Raw genomic sequence first — 17,500 nt, 5'->3', positions numbered from 1 at the left:
ATGCACCTTTTTCTCCCTCCTCCTTCCCTTTTCTGATATCATTATTTTTATGATTATTATTATTCTTATTTTTTTTTTTTATCAATCCTACTGGATTCTGAGAAATGATGCTGCAAAGCTGTGAACACACAAAGCAAGATAAAAGTAAAAAGCAATGACGCTTTAACATGCACATGCATGGAGGGATGGAAAAAACCAGACAGGGTATCCTCTTCTTTTCCTCTTGGTCAGACATAGCTCTCTTCATAGCTCCCTCCAAACACACACACACATCCCACCGACCCCCCCTGACCCCAGCCCACCCCACCCTTTCCCCACACAGTCGTACTCACCTGTGTCCTCATATCCTGATGTGCACCTGTGCTCTTAAGTGGCCAGTCCCCTAGTCTTTTAAAAAGTGAGTAGTTGGAGTCCCGTGCTGTTATGGTGTCGTGTCCTGGTCCTGTTGTCTGTCTGTTAGCTAGTTCTACAGATGCCCCTGTCACCTCCTGCCCTCTCCTGTCGGTAGTACCCCCCCAGTGATGACCTGCTGGCTCGTTTCCCTGGTAGAAACCCTATTTTCCTTCCCCAGGGGGCTCCCCCTCATTGCCCCCTCTGTGTGATAACTGTGTGTGTATGTGTGTGTGTGTCGTTATGTTTCACCTCAGAAGGCATCTCTATGTAGATCATGTGCTTTATGAAACGGTGAAACGTGAAGGGGGGAGGGGGGTGTTGGTTTCCCGGTCCTCCTGGTCTGGAGGTCAAACACACCGAAGGACGCCAAGAGACGGGAAAGTGAGGGTGAACGTGAGAACTGAATAATCAGATGGGTCGTTGTCAAACCTAGGCGTTTTTTTAGTATTGGTGCTGGGTCTAGTCAGGTTACTTGTCCTGTGATGGTCTATATGTTGGCTAGCCCACCAGATTTGCCCCATGCGCTTAACGGAAGATTTCAGGTGTTGTGGCTGCAGTAGAAAGAGATCGAGATCACACAAGCTTGGATGCTTAGTCATATTTAGTATGTGTGTGTGTTGGGTGGGTGTGTTGTGTGTATGTGTGTGTGTGTCAGTTGTGATCGTGTGCACCTGAACTGGAGGTATCTACGGAGGTTACTTCCAGCGACCTTCAAAGAGACTTGTAGATGTCGTCGTTTTTTCGAACTTTTTCACAGCGTGTTTGGCACAGCGGTTGATGAGCACAGTTTAATCAGATTTTTTACCACTTTCGTCCTTGTGTTTGGAATCTGTCTGTTCTTATTCTTCTTCTTCTTCTTCTTCCTTCTCTTCTTCTTCTTCTTCTTCCTCTTCTCCCTCTGTTAGCGTTCCTTTCTATCTGTTAAGTCTTTTTGCATGGATCCCAGTCCTGCCTGTATAGTGGAGGTCCTTGTGTATCTTGAACTGGTTTTCATTGAGGGGAGGCGCATGAACGAAGGGGGGAAACTTCTTTCCTAAAGAAGCCCCCTTTGGTGTGCTGACTGCATGGTCCGTGTTGTGGTGTTGTTACCTATCGGGTTCCCTTTAAAAGCGAACAAAAAAGCATGATCTTCTTCTCTGTAGTCCTGTTTTTTAAAATCTAACTCGTGTTAAGTGTCTGGAATAAACATAGGGGTGGGGAGGGGCACTGTTTGGGTGCGTTTCTCAAATTGCCACGTGTGGAACGGCCATTATACGGTCACCAACTCTGGACAAGAGACTAGCAAGATGGTGATGTTAAGGTGGACGAGTCCCATCTTTCCAAAATCCAACTAGTCATTGATGTCATTTGATGTAAGGATGTGAAATATACGAGGTTACACACGTCCATTATCTTAAATTGGCATGGCTATGCACCACCAAAAGTGACAATGTTGATGCTCATTTTTTTCGAAGAGGTGCTTGCTCTTTGTGAGTTTAATATTTGATGTCCTTTTCTTTGTTTTATCCTTCTCATTTTGCAATAGCTATTCCCTGTACCTCAGTCATCGTATAGGGATGTCATGGGTTTCCCTGGTCCTGTGATGGGCCATAGAACCCGATCATTATTTTTATCTTAAGAAATAACCTTAGCTCTCGCATAGCGAATTTCCGCACTGGTGTCGGTCCATGCCATGGTCATTTGGCAATGGATGGCAAGTTAGGAAAACACCTAGCTTCCCCTTTGCCAGGTTGTTGCTTGACCGACCCAAGTTTGGAGGATGTCAATGCGACTGTGGCCCCTGGTGAGTCCACACCGAGTTCATTGTGTTACTGAAAAGCCTAAGCCCACCACTATCCCAGAATGCACCGCATGTCCACAGCATTGCCGCCCTCCCACATGACATCCTAACAGGCTGCTACTCTTGGTCAAGTGTAGTGTCTATCTGTATTATCAACAGGGGAATATGTAGGATGTATGGTGTGTGTTTGTGTGTGAGTATGAGTGTGTGTGTGTGTGTGTGTGTGTGGTCCTCCCCACCTTTCAGTCATCAGGGAACTTCTGAGGAAGCGGTGTGGATTTAATTGTTTTATTTTGTTTTGTTTTGTCCGTTTCCTTTTCTCTAATCTTGTGCTCATATGTTACATTGGTTCGTTTCTAAACTTGTGCGTTCATTTGGACTTAACTGCTGCTTCATACAGTCTGTATATAAATATACATGTATATCTCCATACTCTGCAACATATTATTTTCTTCTCTTTTTCTTTTGTTCTGAACATGACAAATATTTGCATTATATAGAGATATTATATCCTATTGATTTATTTGTTTTTGTTCTTGTTTTGACAGTCAAGGCGGATGTTGTTCTCTGCCCTTTTAGTCCATAGTCAATGCCAAATGATAGTAGGAGAATCAGGAGTCGTTACTTTCTAAATGTTTCATGTTGGTTTCCCCCCTTTGTACATTTTGTATTTATTTATGCAAACATTAAGGATTTTAATAAGCATGGAAGAGAAACAACAAGACATCATGGGCTTTTTTATTTGACTTCATTTTTTTTTTGGTTTATATCAGAAGAAATAAATCATTTTCCATTCCTAAAAAAGCATTTGTATGTTTATGTTTTTGTTCCATCATTGTGTCAAGCCTCTATAAAAATCCTTTGAGTCCGACAGTCAGAGGATTATCCTTCACTCCTATCCTTTATCTGCAGGACTGGGACCAGTGCTCTGTAGGCTCTTTGGCCACTCTAACCATCAGCGGCTGTAAAAACATGGACAGTTGCATGCTCAGGTGAAAAGGAGATTTAACCAAATATGGTCGATTCTGAGTAGAGATGATCGATGTTCTGTTTACTACGCATTGCCCTGGCTGAGAAAAGCACTTACGTCACCGACTCTGGCTACAATGTTGCAAATATGTCTGACCAATTTGGCCCCATGCACTTACGCTGTGAAGAAATGAAGCCCATGTCGCTGTCCATGTTTTTTTAGGGCCATTGCCAGATATGCTCAAACTGGTCCTGTATCTGTAGCTAAAGTCTGTCATAACTGTCTTCACAAAACAACTGCCGACCCAGGTGATCATCACTGTTGCTCTCTGGAGTTATTTCCTACCCCCCCCCCACCCCCTCCCTTGGTTGAATAAATGTCAGCGTTTGTGGTTGTTAGTTTTTGTTTACCTTTTGATCAAATTTGCACTTCATATATACCCCTGCCTTACAGAACAGAACGTGGGTTTGTTCTGGGACTCGGTGACAAAAAGCATGCTTTTTTTCTTAATCTACCCTTTCAGCTTGTACAGTACTGTACTTTCTACATGTTTAAATGTCATGATATTAATGATGATTAATAATGATGATGACGATGATGATGATGCTGTGATTGTGGTTTTCATTGTTTGCATATGTTGCATGAGGAGAATGCCAGGTTGTGCCAACACCAACCCCCTATACTGTCCTGTCCAGGTAAAACCACGGGTGACTACAGCCGATTCCAGAGCAAAGCTGAAGGATGAATCGATCGATCAATCAATCAATCTCTGAATGTTAATTTGCTTTTGGAGGGAGTAGTTGGAATTTATTTAAGTTTTCCCATGAGGAAGTAGTCTCTTTCCTCTTGACCTGATGTTAATCTTTCCGATCGATTTGGCTAATCTGTGATTGACACATCGTTTAGCCAATAAGTCTCTGAACACATTCGGTTGAATTCGGGAGCTCAATCAGTGTGCATCACAACATGATTGATTGGATTCATTTAGGCTCAAAATCTTGTGTACTTTGTGAGTCCAATCAGAGTCAAAGATGGGGCACGAAATCCATCCACCAGAAATGCAACCCTCTCCCTCTCCCCAGTCTCCTCTTCTCTCTTAGTAGGACTAGTGATCACAAAGCAGGAGACACGAGGGACTAGGCAACTAAGGGGGAACGTCTATTAACAAATCCTGTTCTGATCAGATCATGTTCTGCCGCAGATCCGTTGCCCATCATTTGAGACTGTCTGCAGGGCCTCTTCAATGGGCCTCAAATGGTTCACAAAAAGAGGGGGGTCATATAAGTTGTGCGCAATCCAGGCCAGCACAGCCTTTCAGGAAGAGCTGTTTCCGCTAAGAAATGGCCTGTTCCGTTTAGGTATCCTCCCAACGGAGGGTGCTAGACTAGAGGATGTTGCTACCAGTCACTGGTTTGAGTAATCTCTTAAGAGAGCCTCTCGGTGGAGATGTGAGTTTTCACTTGATTAACTTTTGAGACTCATGGCTCCTTTTTATAGGACTTAAGTTGGCAAGACCTAAGCTATGTTAGGGCCCAAAGGTCTCATAGGCTGCTTTTGCCCCTTGTGGCTGAATGCCTCTGGGTCCTCCTGTTGCACGTGGCGCCATTTTGTTAGATATGGATTTGACGATAACTCTAAACTGCCGCCATCCGAGTTTGGTAGCGATGTACTGAATGCACAGTAAATGTGTGTGCGTGTTTCTCGTTTTTGTATACAAAAAGCTTCTCCCAACGGGGAAAGGGGAAAAAAATAAAATGTGCTTAAAAAGTCTACACCTACGCCAAACTTTAACTTGCTTATGAAATGGTCTGCTGTTGCTACCCCACAAATCATTTTAAGTCATCGGTGAATTAAGCATTATGACCTGATGATTTTATTTTTTCCAGCCTAACGGTGTTGCACCTGAAGTCCACTCAACTTGCCTGCTAAAGTCCTATTGATCAGGACCAAGACGTGACAAGATCTCTTTTTTTGGCCATTGAATTATGTTTTTCTTTCTTCTGCATGTGCTGTTTTTTAAATTTCGGTTTTTAAATGGACTTGCTTGGGAATGGACGTTTGAGAACATCCAGTGACGTTTGCTCAGACTAAGTATATATGGTGCTCATCTCATGATCAATTTGATGGGAGAGTTGTTTCACTTTGTTATTTTTGTTTCGTGGTGGATGGTTGTGCAGATTCTTATTTTTATGTTTTTTTTATTATTTTTTTAAACTCGTACATATTTGGCCAATTTTTTTGTAAGTTATTTCTGTTTGTCTGTTGTGTGGTCTGTACTTGTGTAGAAACACTTTATGGTTGCAAGATCTTGAGACATGAAACCATGAGTGATATACCATGTGAATAAATGTTTTTTCTCCCACATTTTTCACTAATTTCTTATTAATAAAAACACATTTCTAGCCTTGAATGGAACTGCAAGACGCCTCCATACATTGACGTGTCACTCCCTGTCGTGTGTACTTCTGCTTTAAGAGCATACCTTCAGTGGGGGAGTTTTAGACTTTCTAACAAGATTCTGTTCGGCAAAAATTAAAGGTTCTAAAATTCCATGTTTTCGATGAACCCAGATATTCTTTAGAACTTTCATTTTACAACATCACTTCACACCGGTGATACGGTACCTGATGAAGGGTTAACAGCTGAGACACATTTTCCTTAAATGATCTTACATTCGTGACCTGGTAGGAAGTACAGTTCATTAATAGGGAAAAGTTGAAGTAGTGATGTGACGCTGCATTTTTTAATGCATTCTACCTCGAAGGAATATGTCCAATTGAAAGAAAAACTCATTATTGATGTCTGCCATTTATTTATAGTGGTGTTTATAGGGGTGTTTCATATTGTGATTCAATATATTATTGATCTTTTTCAAATTGAGGTAAACATCCATCATTGGAAGTTATCCAAAGCCACGATCCCATTTATTCTTAACAACTGATATATATTTATTTCTTTTTAAAGAAAAATAATTGAAGTATTGCTACATTGAGCTTAAATTGTTCTGTGAAGGTTCATTAATTCATCCATCTTGTGATGAGAGGTGAAATTTTAACAGAACAGACCCCCGTAACAACACTTTAAGACAATTTAACATAAATACACTTAACTGAAGCCTGTTAAAAAAAAAACTTTTATGCAAGTGCAAGGGACGTAGCAAATTGAGGAAGAGATGTCTGTAATAATAGTAATGGCAACTAGAATAGCATAATTACAGGAGACTGAGAGCCTCCCCTCAGATGTCCCCCGTTAACTAGTCCTGCGGTTTTTGAATGCAACCTTAATTACACTTGTGTTAGTGTTCGCTGAAGTTGTGCGCTGAACAAACAAGGCAGCATGGCCAACCTGAACAAAGAGCCCTTTATTATTTAAAAAAAAAACAAGGAAAAGCGAACCAGATCAGAACATGCATATATATATATAGTATACACACTGCTCAAAAAAAATTAAGGGAACACTTCAATCATACACTGGATCGGTACTCTGACACTGTTTGGCTCTGAGCACAAGTAAAACTTTTGAGGCGAGTGTTTTATTTTGCAAGAACTGTCAGACATTCTGTGAATGTAGTTTGAGAATGGAGAAAAGGGTGGAAGGTTTCAAAAAATGTGTTTTAACAATAGTGGAAAACTGTAAGTGTTCCCTTAATTTTTTTGAGCAGTATATATGTATATATATAGGCAAGGCCGTAGTCATGATGTCAACATTGGGGGGGACCAAATCTGTGGTGGGGTCTGAGGGACCCCCAAACAGAATTTCAATACATTTCCTACCATGCAAAACTATTATTAAAAATCACAAACAAGTCGTTAGTTAGGTCAGTCAATTAGGTTATTCCAAACTTTTGACGGACATAGGCATGGCATGGATGGATTATGAACCCCTGGACACAGATGCCCCCCCGGTGAGTTTTGTGAAAAGAGAAGGGTGGAGAAGAAGCAACTTCACTGGTCCATCCCTGGACCCGTGACTCCATTTGTGTTCAAAATGTATACTTTAAAAGAAATTACAAACTAGAGTATCTTATGATAACCTCTATATTACACAGAATGTGGTTCTTTAATTATTACTTACACCTGAAGATTTTTTTAAACTAAGGCTTAGACTCATAGGTTTGGAGCCTAATAAGATTTTGTCTTTTAGATTTTATTATGCTGGCGGCTAATCACACAATTTTAACATAGTTTGAAAGGGACAGGATTCAGGAATAGGCTACTAAGAGAGGCCCCTCTTCTGTCTGACTCACCTCATGTTACCCCTGTATGCATTAAAGACTGGCTTCTGACAGAAATGACGTTTTGTGCCAACATGTAGAAACACTAGGCCTACTAGGCCTACAGCCTTTAATTGGTGAATGGAGGTGCAAATTACTTTCTTTGGTTATTGTCCGCGATTCACATTAACTGTAGGCTATCACGTATTGTAAACGTCGCCACATTTGATCACGTTTTGACTGCATGGATGCGCGATTGAGTGCGCATCTAAATAATATGCAAGATGCAACAATCATTTCTAAGAGGCCTATACACGGTAATTTCTGGCATTCACTACTAGCATATGAATGCATTATTTATGTTGAAAGACGTGAAAGAAATGACACAGGCTTGCACAAAATCATCATTTAAAATAAAACGTTTCACTTTCGCTATCATTGCGAGAATAGGCTACAATATGGAAAATGTTCCCTTTCAGTCTGATCGGCTCCACACATGTATGGGATTTCCTTAGCCTGTGCTACACCTTTCCCAGAAGTTTTGTGAAAATTGTACCGGTAGCTTTTGCGATATTGTTGACAGCCCTACCTCACCACAGTAGGGTGCAGTAAATGGAAGCTTTTGATAGCGCACTCCACTAACGAAAAACGGAAAATCACCAGGACAAACCACTCAGGGGTGTAGGCTACTCTGGAACCATGGATCTGATTACATTTCAGATACGTGTTGGTTTCCTAGTATAGCGCTTTATTCTTTCTTTATTTTTCTATGTCCAAATATTGGGGGGGACATTTTGGTCATATTTGAATATTGGGGGGGACACGTCCCCCTCAATGTCTATGGTGACTACGGCCCTGTATATAGGCTAGGCATAGGTGAATCATTGACATTTCCAATGGTTTACACATAAGTAAAGATGTAGCATATATAAACTGCCCACAAATATTTATCGAAATAAAACATAGTTTATCATGTATATTAGTATATAGCACATAGTACATCATGATATTTAATAGAAGCATCACTTCATTGTTCAAGTCTGTACACATAATATAAAAGTTATCACCATCAACCATGCATTTGAGTGATTCATTCGGTAATGAGAACCATCCTGTTACGTGCTTTCAGAAAGCATGGTTCTATTACACTGCTGTCTAAGATGGAGAGGATTTATAATGGCAGAGGTTTTCATTTGCTTGTTGCTCTATGGAGAGTTTGTTTTGACAAATGCATCCAATGATTGCAACTGAAGGTCCAAAATTGAACAGGACTTTCATTATTTAAACGAGGATGCTACTGAGGATGATAACTGAGATTTCACCTTGATGCTGACAGATTGGTGGCTGACATTCACCATCAAAAAAACGACTATATGGACGATATGTTGGGGGCACTGTGGCGCAAACGGCTGTACCACATTTGGGTCCAAGTGCCTACGGGACACTGGCCCCAGCTACACGTCTCTGACCCACTCACTTCTATTCACTGTCCTATCTGGATAAAAGGCAAAAAGGGATTTCAACATGAGTGAGGGTTGCGTGTAGTGCCACCCTGTCATAGCTGCCAGGCAAGCAAAATCCTTGCTCTCTTAGAGTTTACCATAGGGAGTGTGCCTAAAAATCCTTGGTGGCTGACATTCATATAATAATAATAAACAATTGCAGTACTCTAAATATATATATATATATATATATATATATATATATATATATATATATATATATATTATATGCAGCATATTTTGCTTTGCTCTCTTAGAGTTTACCATAGAGACTGTGTCCCCCCCCCCCAACACACACCCATCCCAGCAGTAAGGCAATCTGGTGCAGGACTATGTCAGAGCCGCCAGATAAACCCCGACAGCTGCACCCCTTGAGCAAAGCTAAGAGGAGCATGTGCTATTAATAGCCTTCATTCAGCACAGCTCCAGGCAGTGCCTCCACCACCTTCTCTGTTTCTCTCTCTCTCTCTCTCTGTCCTATGCTGTCTCTATCTCTCTCTGTTCCTGCTGAGCTCTCTCAGTTCAGTCCCCCCTCCCTGTCCCTGTTATCTGTCTCTGTCTATATCTCTCTCTCTCTCTGTCCCTCTCCCTTTCTCGCCGTTTCCAGACCATCCAGCAAGACTAATAGGTCCTTCTAGAGCTCACCTCCTTTCTCCCGTAGTCACACAGAAAGTTCTGGAAAACAGCCGGAAGGCGGTGCCTGCTCACCCACCCCAAGCCGAGGGCCCCCAAATCCGGCTTCGCTGAGGAGCAGAGAAGGCCAGTTGTCGGGACTACTGAACTGACCAAGCGGGCGGAAAGCCACTGGAGTAACCAGACACACACACACACAGACAGACAGACACACTCGCTGAGAGAGAGGTTAACCTTCAGCTGAGGCAGACATGGCTTTGTTGTGCTACAACAAAGGTTGTGGTGAGAAGTTTGACAACGACAAGAATGCAAATGGTAAGAGTCAACCCACAAGGCCATTATTTGCTGTGCAGTGATGTTCAAACGTTTGGGGCCACAGATTTCCTTGTTTTCCATGGGAACATGCATGCAGTCAGTTTGAATAAGAAAATATACGTGTAGCCATTGAGGTTAGAAATTATTATTTTTAATTGAAATAGTTGTACCTCAAACGTTTGTCAAATAATTCTCCATGTGCTTTTCCTTTGAAAATGACCCTACAGTATGTGACCCTACACTTTTGAACACTGGTGTGCCTTAGTTCTCATGTCTTTGCCTTTGTTATCTTTTATGACAAACAAGTTTTAGGATTAGCATACACTTTGCTAGCCAGATAGCCAGAGGCTGGTGGACCACTGTCGGCCGATTCGGGGCAGATCTGGTGGTCCATTGGTGTTTTGTTCATCGGTTTACCGACAGTCCACTGGTGGGTTGTCAACAAACGCCCCACTGTTTTGCCAATTGTGGTCGAAACACATTTTTATTTAATCAGTTATATTACTTCCTTCATTTGAATAACATTTTATGTTTTTTTTTATATATTCACAAGTTGAATTATAGGCGATGGTAGTCACACAGCAGACCAGAAGTGGCAAGCCACTGGTGGTCCGATATCTACAAATCTAATCTAGCTCTCTGGCTAAGGCCTTGACACTCATGAAAGATATTTCTCTGTACCAAGTTGATCTTTCTTTCACTGAAATCCAGCACCCATAATGTGTACCCTGTGACAATGCAAATTACTTACAGACAAGTCTTTTTATACTAGAGCTTTTTTCCGCTCCTGTTTAAAGCCATCATGACTTAGCAAACTTAACAACAGACGATAGCAAACAGGTGGCCTCCACAGCTGGTGTCCCAAGGTCTCTGTGAAAGAAGCAACTGCATGGTCTCAACATGGGGAATCTCATTCATTCACATGGGACATGTGTCTCATGAGTCTTGAACAAGACTTTAAATGATGGCCGACTAGCACCACAAACTGTAGTCGATAATACTTTTAAGAAAGGCACTCAGTGGTTCGCCGTACGGCAATAGTTTGTAGAGCACAGTTGGTCGATAACATAGAGACACTGATAAATGTGTTGAGTTGGAATGTTTTTCCTTCGGGCAGTCTGAAAATAGGTCATCAGAAAAGCAACAGCCATAACTTAATGTGCCTACTTCCACACATCAAGGCCAGATTTGTTGTGATAAGATTTTATACAAAAGTTTGGCCACGTGCTACATACACTCTCCAATAGGTGTTTAAAAGAGAGTCACTTTCCTGACAGCTGGTTGTAACTTCCTTATATGGTGCCACCCCCAACTCCCCCCACACATCGTGCCAACCCCCTCCCCTCACTACCCTTAAGGGGTGGGTGGGAAAGGGCTTTAAATGATGAAGTCGTGACAAGTGAGACAATGCAAAGACGCACTGCACACGTCACAGCAGGGCATACTAGCACATGGCTATGCATGTGTTTGTATTCTATTGTCCAACTGCCTCTCTCTCTCTCTCTCTCTCTCTCTTTCTCTCTCTCTCTCTCTCCCCCCATATACAGTACAAATAAAATTGACTTGACTTGACTCTCTCTCTCTCTCATCATCATCAGATGCCTGTCTCTTTCACCCTGGAGTGCCCATCTTCCACGATGCACTAAAGGTGAGCAGGAAGTTACAAAATCCTGAGGAGGGGGGAAAAATCAGTTTCTGCATCCTGGAGACTCACATTGTGAACGAACACTGTGAGATTTCAAACATTGATCCTGAAGCAGCTGTGAGCTAGATAGATGCATTCAGATTGCAGCGACTATTTTAATCTTGCCTCTGTCTGTTCCTTGTGATAGGCTATGTACCCATTGCCGAGGTGCTTTAGTACAGTCTAGTGAGGTACAGGAACCAGTGAGAGTGAACCAGCCACTTCCTTTGTGGAGTGCAGTGCAACCACCTTTTCCTCAAACTATGTGATTCTAAGCAGCAGAGAAATGTGGCGAAATCATGCCAGCTGAGGCGGACTGCTCAGGGATGCATGATGGAGACCAGCCCAAGTGGTTTCTAATGATAGAGGTTCTGTAATGACATAGTAGACAGGCCACTAATACATGTCTGGCTGCCTTTTAGAGATCTGCCCAGCCTACCATAGACAGGGGCATTTTTCATTGGTGGATAACACAATATTATACAGAAATACACAATTACATCTATAAATATAGAATATCCTGCTTGCCCGTCACAACATAGTTACAGCAACATTTTGAGTTGCCCAGAAACACTGTTGCTTGTGTTGCAAGGCAGACTATGGGACTATGGCATGAACAAAAGAAGGATCTGCAGAGTTTGTTGTATCTGCAGTTCCACTAGTCACGGTAGACGGTAGCCATAGTAGCTGGACATCCTGTCGTTAATAGACAAGTGATTCTATGGAAACAGGTGTGGCCCTCAAATAAATAGACACATTATCCACCTGTGACCGTGGTAATGAACTTCCACAATGCTACATTAATTACTGCTTCCTTGATTTCAGAAAGATCCCTATGAACTTCACCTCCTATGAACCTACTCAAGGTGAAAGCACTAGCCTACATATCTGCTTACGGAGGAGAGCGTCCCCCAGTTATATAGGCATAGAAATGAGCAAAAATTGCTTGTTGTTGCTGACTTTTCCGAATGGATGATTGCACTGTTTACAGTGGAGAGCGAGTCTTTCTTTCACTCAGCTGTCAGCAACCCTTGCTTTGTGTGTGTTTTTGAAATGATTAATGTTTGTGGGAAGAAATTTGTTGATACAAGCAATCTCATTTTGTTGCACCATAGCGAAAGGATGTGATGTATGCCCCTCCACTAAAGACAAAGGGATATTTTACTTTTAAATTGATTGAAAGAAAGCGTCCATTGTTGGCCTTGCGCACTGGGGGCAATGAAATGTAGTGTTCATCGATTTAGAGTGTGATATATTCCGTATCTGTAGGGGTGGTCTTGCTGCAAGAAGAGGACAACAGACTTCTCTGAATTCCTGTCTATTAAGGTGAGTTAACCTAAACTCTTCCTTCCTTCCCCTCTCATTCTCTCTCTCTTTCTCTCTTTCACACACACACACAGAAAGACATCATTCACTTCATTATTCACTCAATATGCATAGTTGGACACTACTGTTACTCAATCCTTAAACAGAGATGAAAAATATAACTGCACCAATGAGAAAGATTGCTTAAAACCAGTAACACTGTTCAGCACATATTGCAATACAACACCATGTACAGTAGTGGAGGCTGTTCAGAGATTCCTGGCTGCACAGTGATTCTGATTGGTCAGGCCTAACCCAGTGTTCCGTCTGGTCTCCAGGGATGCACCCGCGGGCGCCATAGTAACGAGAAGCCCCAAGAGCCTCTGAAGTCGGACTTGGTGTCAGAGAAGGGTGATCAGAAACAGAAGAATGGCGCAGAGATCATCTACCAAGGGCCCAAGTCTGCCGAGGCGATGCAGAAAGAGAGACCCAGGTGAACAGCACACACGTACACACACACACACACACACACACACACACACACACACACACACACACACTCTTAAATAAACATAGATATACGGACACAGAACAAAAACACGCACATTCACACTCACACAAACAGAAATATAATATATAATATATAAACATTAATAAAGAGATATGCCCATGCACAAATGCATTAATGCGTTCTCACACACATGTACAGGCACTAATCAGGTTTGTTTCCCTCCTCATTTGGACACTGGTTCTCCCAGCACACCTCCAAGAGAGTGCTAATTCACACAGACAAGCACACTCGTCACACGCACATTTCTATCAGTTTTTGTGCTGTACAAATGAAAGTGAGTTTGCCTATCATGCCACGCCACGAGTAGTCTCAGTGATGGTGGTCATATCTTGTTCCATATACGAGGCCAACACAGACAGACTACATCTCTATGATAGAACTAGTTACATGAACAACTGTGTGCCTTTCTCTTCACATATCTCCTCAATAAGACACACTATGTCTTCATCTATGGCATCAATAGTACATACTGTGTCCTCACATATCTCCTCAGTAGGACACACTGTATACATCTTCATCTATGGCATCAATAGTACATACTGTGTCCTTACTTTATCTCCTCAGTAGGACATGTCTTGTTCACATATCTCCTTAGTAGGACATGTCTTCTTCACATATCTCCTCAGTAGGAAATGTCTTGTTCACATATCTCCTTAGTAGGACACGTCTTCTTCACATATCTCCTTAGTAGGACACGTCTTCTTCACATATCTCCTTAGTAGGACACACTGTGCGTCTTCATCCATGGCATGAATAGAGTACATACTGTGTCCTCACTGTCTGCATGTCAACGGCATGTCCCCAAATATGTCTTGTGTTCGACACTCTTGTGGTCTTAGTCCATTTGAGACTGGAGCTGGTCTGGTCTGGCCTCAGAGATGGAAACACAAAGGCGGAAATAGTGGAAATGTGCCCATAGATACAGTATCTCCTAAGTAGGACACACTTGATACACTCTCATATGTCCTCAGTAGGACACACTTGATACACTATCATATGTCCTCAGTAGGACACACTTCTTGATACACTCTCATATGTCCTCAGTAGGACACACTTGATACACTCTCACATGTCGTCAGAAGGACACACTTGATACACTCTCATATGTCCTCAGTAGGACACACTTCTTGATACCCTCTCATATGTCCTCAGTAGGACACTTCTTGATACACTCTCACATGTCGTCAGAAGGACACACTTGATACACTCTCATATGTCCTCAGTAGGACACACTTCTTGATACACTCTCATATGTCCTCAGTAGGACACACTTGTTGATACACTCTCATATGTCCTCAGTAGGACACACTTGATACACTCTCATATGTCCTCAGTAGGACACTTCTTGATACACTCTCACATGTCGTCAGAAGGACACACTTGATACACTCTCATATGTCCTCAGTAGGACACACTTCTTGATACACTCTCATATGTCCTCAGTAGGACACTTCTTGATACACTCTCATATGTCCTCAGTAGGACACACTTGATACACTCGCATGTGTCCTCAGTAGGACACACTTGATACACTCTCATATGTCCTCAGTAGGACACACTTGATACACTCTCATATATCCTCGGTAGGACACACTGTAACACTGCTGTATTTGTGTGTGCAGTTCAGATGAGCCCAAGTCTAAGTTGGCGGTGAAGGTGGCTCCTTCTCTGACTCAGCTCCTGGAGAAGATGGAGATTACCCAGAAGGAAGAGGCCAAGAAACAAGGTGTGTGTGTGTGTGCCCTGTGCCCTGTGCCATGTGTGCGTGTGTGCAAGCTCTGATACCACATTTCCACATTTCAGTTTTTGGTCCAGGTGGGTTTCAAAGTTAATAATACCAGCATGACCTTATAAGTACCTTTGTGTGTCTTGTACAGTAAGCAGTTACCTCAGCACTTCTACATAGAAAATCATCTGCTAAAAAGAATATCATTAGGAATTGAAGGTCACGGAACCTGCAGACTAAACGTTTGCAAGCTTCTAAACAGATTAATGTTGATCTTTACAGACAACTAAAAACTCATGACCATCTATCAAATTATTTGTTTATTTGAGAAAATTCAGATTCCAACCCACTTGTCTCACACAATGGAACATAGACAAAGGATTACCTCCAATTGGCTACCCTCTCCCACTGAGCTCAACAAAGGCGCCCATTTAGTTACAAAAATAAAATGTTAGGCGCCTGTGTGTGTGTGTGTGTGTGTGACTCTATAGGGTTCCTCTTTGCAGCTGTCCTTCTTGGTCAGTTTTTGATTCATTCATGTGCTAATTGCCATGCACCTCCTGGGGATAATAACAGCATCTTGATCAGCCCTGAAACCTGAATACTCCATATTGTTTTGTTTCCTCTCTTGTCCACTTATCTGCTGCGTCTCTCTTCTCTTTCCCTCCCTGCAGAGTCGCAAGGTGTGATGTACGGCACCAAGTGCAAGAATTCTGGGTGCAAAATGGTATGTGTTAACACGCTCATGGAGTGTGTGTGTGTGTGTGTGTGTGTGTGTGTGTGTGTGTGTGTTTGAGCGCGAGCAAGAAACGTGAACATTTTGTCTAGGTGGATTCATACACACACACACACATACAACCACACACACAAACGCACTAATACAAACACACACATGCACACACACGCACACACAAACACACACACACAAACACACACACACACACACACACACACACACATTAGCTTTCATTCTGACACACACATGCCTTCATTCTGATAGTATGTGTGTGTGTGTGTGGTGTGTGTGTGTGTGGTGTGTGTGTATGTGTGTGTCTGTGCCTGTGCCTGTGTATGTCGTGTCTGTCTGTGTGTGTGTGTGTGTGTGTGTGTGTGTGTGTGTGTGTGTGTGTCTGTCTGTTTTGTCTGCTTCTGTTTGAAGATGCTCTGCAGTAAACTCTGGAGGGTTTCTCTGCACCAGATAAGCATCTCTCCCACCACCTTTCTTGCCACTGACAACACTACAGCACTAAAAACAAAGCAGAGTCCGTGGCAGCTCATTGCTTCAGAGAACACCTACAGTAAAGTAGCACAATCTGTCCTCCAAAATCCTCAAGCTCAGAGTCAAAAGAAGAGATTTCCTCACGGTTGTCATGGATTTATACAAGGTTGTTAGGGAAAAGGCAGTCATGGTTGTGTCTAGAACAGATTGAGGCGTCAGCCGACTTTGATGATCTGTTGAATATGATAGAACCACCGCTGCCATTGGCCTGGTGCTCAGAAGAGCAATTTTTATGTGTGTGCCTTCTGCGCATTGTCATAAAACACAAGCAGCAGCTGCCTGTGTTTGAGGCAAGAGACTGAATCTAAAACACCAGTGGAATGTCAAAATGGATTCTCTGTATTTTCTTATGCCCCCTTGTGGCGAGATAGAGCAACTGCACCTTTTTTCCCCTCACAAGAAGCCCCCAAGGCTTGCGATTGACTGTGAGGAGGATGCACTAGGCCATGGATTTGTCCCGGCAACGCCTAGCAGACTCATATGGAGGTCACAGGTTCACATTCCCTGGTAGCTTTTAATTTCTGTATTGCAAAGCCCCCCCCCCCCCCACACACACACACCCACACCTCCATAATCTCCTCAGCAGTCTGCTGGGTCCCATCCACTCACCACTGAGTAGCTCACGTTCACACCTCAATAATGGAGGCCAAGCCAGAGACAATTACCCTGCAGCTTAACCACAGCCCCACGTTCAATGACACCGCAGAGCATTACACACACACACACACACACACACACACACACACACACACACACACCATCAGTCTCCTCCTCAGCACAGGGAGGATCGGAGGCCTGCAGAGGACACAGGGTCTAAGGGATAATGGGAGTCATGGGGTGGTGGTAGCGTAGTGGCTAAGGAGCTGGGCTAGCATGCACTAAAAAAGGAAAGTTGTTCTGCTCTGCCCTTGAGCTAGACGCTTAACCCCAAGTCACTCTGGGGAGACTGGCCCATGCAATAATTGACATATGTAAGTTGCTTTGGACATGTAAGTTGCCTTGGCCCTGAAATAAGCCACAGTTATATTTTATTATTTATTTATTCAGGTGACAATTTAATCCAAAACGATTTACAGACACCAATTCCAGGGACAGTTCCCCTGAAGCAACCAAGGGTTAAGTGCCTTTC

At 42.7% G+C, this 17,500-nt stretch overlaps 2 protein-coding genes across 11 annotated transcripts in view; both read left to right on the top strand.

The window, feature by feature from the left end:
• Positions 1-5,505, top strand: part of LOC143127264 (phosphatidylinositol-binding clathrin assembly protein) — a 94,083-nt gene extending 88,578 nt beyond the window's left edge. For all 10 annotated transcript variants that reach the window (XM_076288649.1, XM_076288642.1, XM_076288641.1 and 7 more), the window contains one exon: positions 1-5,505. This exon is cut by the window's left edge and continues 2,783 nt beyond it. The gene's annotated coding sequence lies outside the window, so the exon portion shown is untranslated.
• Positions 5,506-9,437: 3,932 nt separating this feature from the next.
• Positions 9,438-17,500, top strand: part of LOC143127265 (cysteine and histidine-rich domain-containing protein 1) — a 17,929-nt gene continuing 9,866 nt past the window's right edge. Inside the window, exons 1-6 of the mRNA XM_076288650.1 lie at positions 9,438-9,806; positions 11,405-11,454; positions 12,760-12,816; positions 13,134-13,288; positions 14,989-15,092; positions 15,767-15,819. Of these exons, the coding sequence (XP_076144765.1) occupies positions 9,743-9,806; positions 11,405-11,454; positions 12,760-12,816; positions 13,134-13,288; positions 14,989-15,092; positions 15,767-15,819 (483 nt within the window). The 5' untranslated portion in view covers positions 9,438-9,742. The remainder of the gene's footprint in view (positions 9,807-11,404; positions 11,455-12,759; positions 12,817-13,133; positions 13,289-14,988; positions 15,093-15,766; positions 15,820-17,500) is intronic.

The sequence above is a fragment of the Alosa pseudoharengus genome, unplaced genomic scaffold (assembly GCF_046254945.1).
Source record: "Alosa pseudoharengus isolate Yale_2024_CS ecotype anadromous, Long Island Sound unplaced genomic scaffold, YU_APseudo_1.1 YU_APseudo_1.1_scf_17, whole genome shotgun sequence".
NCBI classification, from domain to species: Eukaryota; Metazoa; Chordata; class Actinopteri; order Clupeiformes; family Clupeidae; genus Alosa; species Alosa pseudoharengus.
This window is presented reverse-complemented; position numbering and strand designations above follow the sequence as displayed.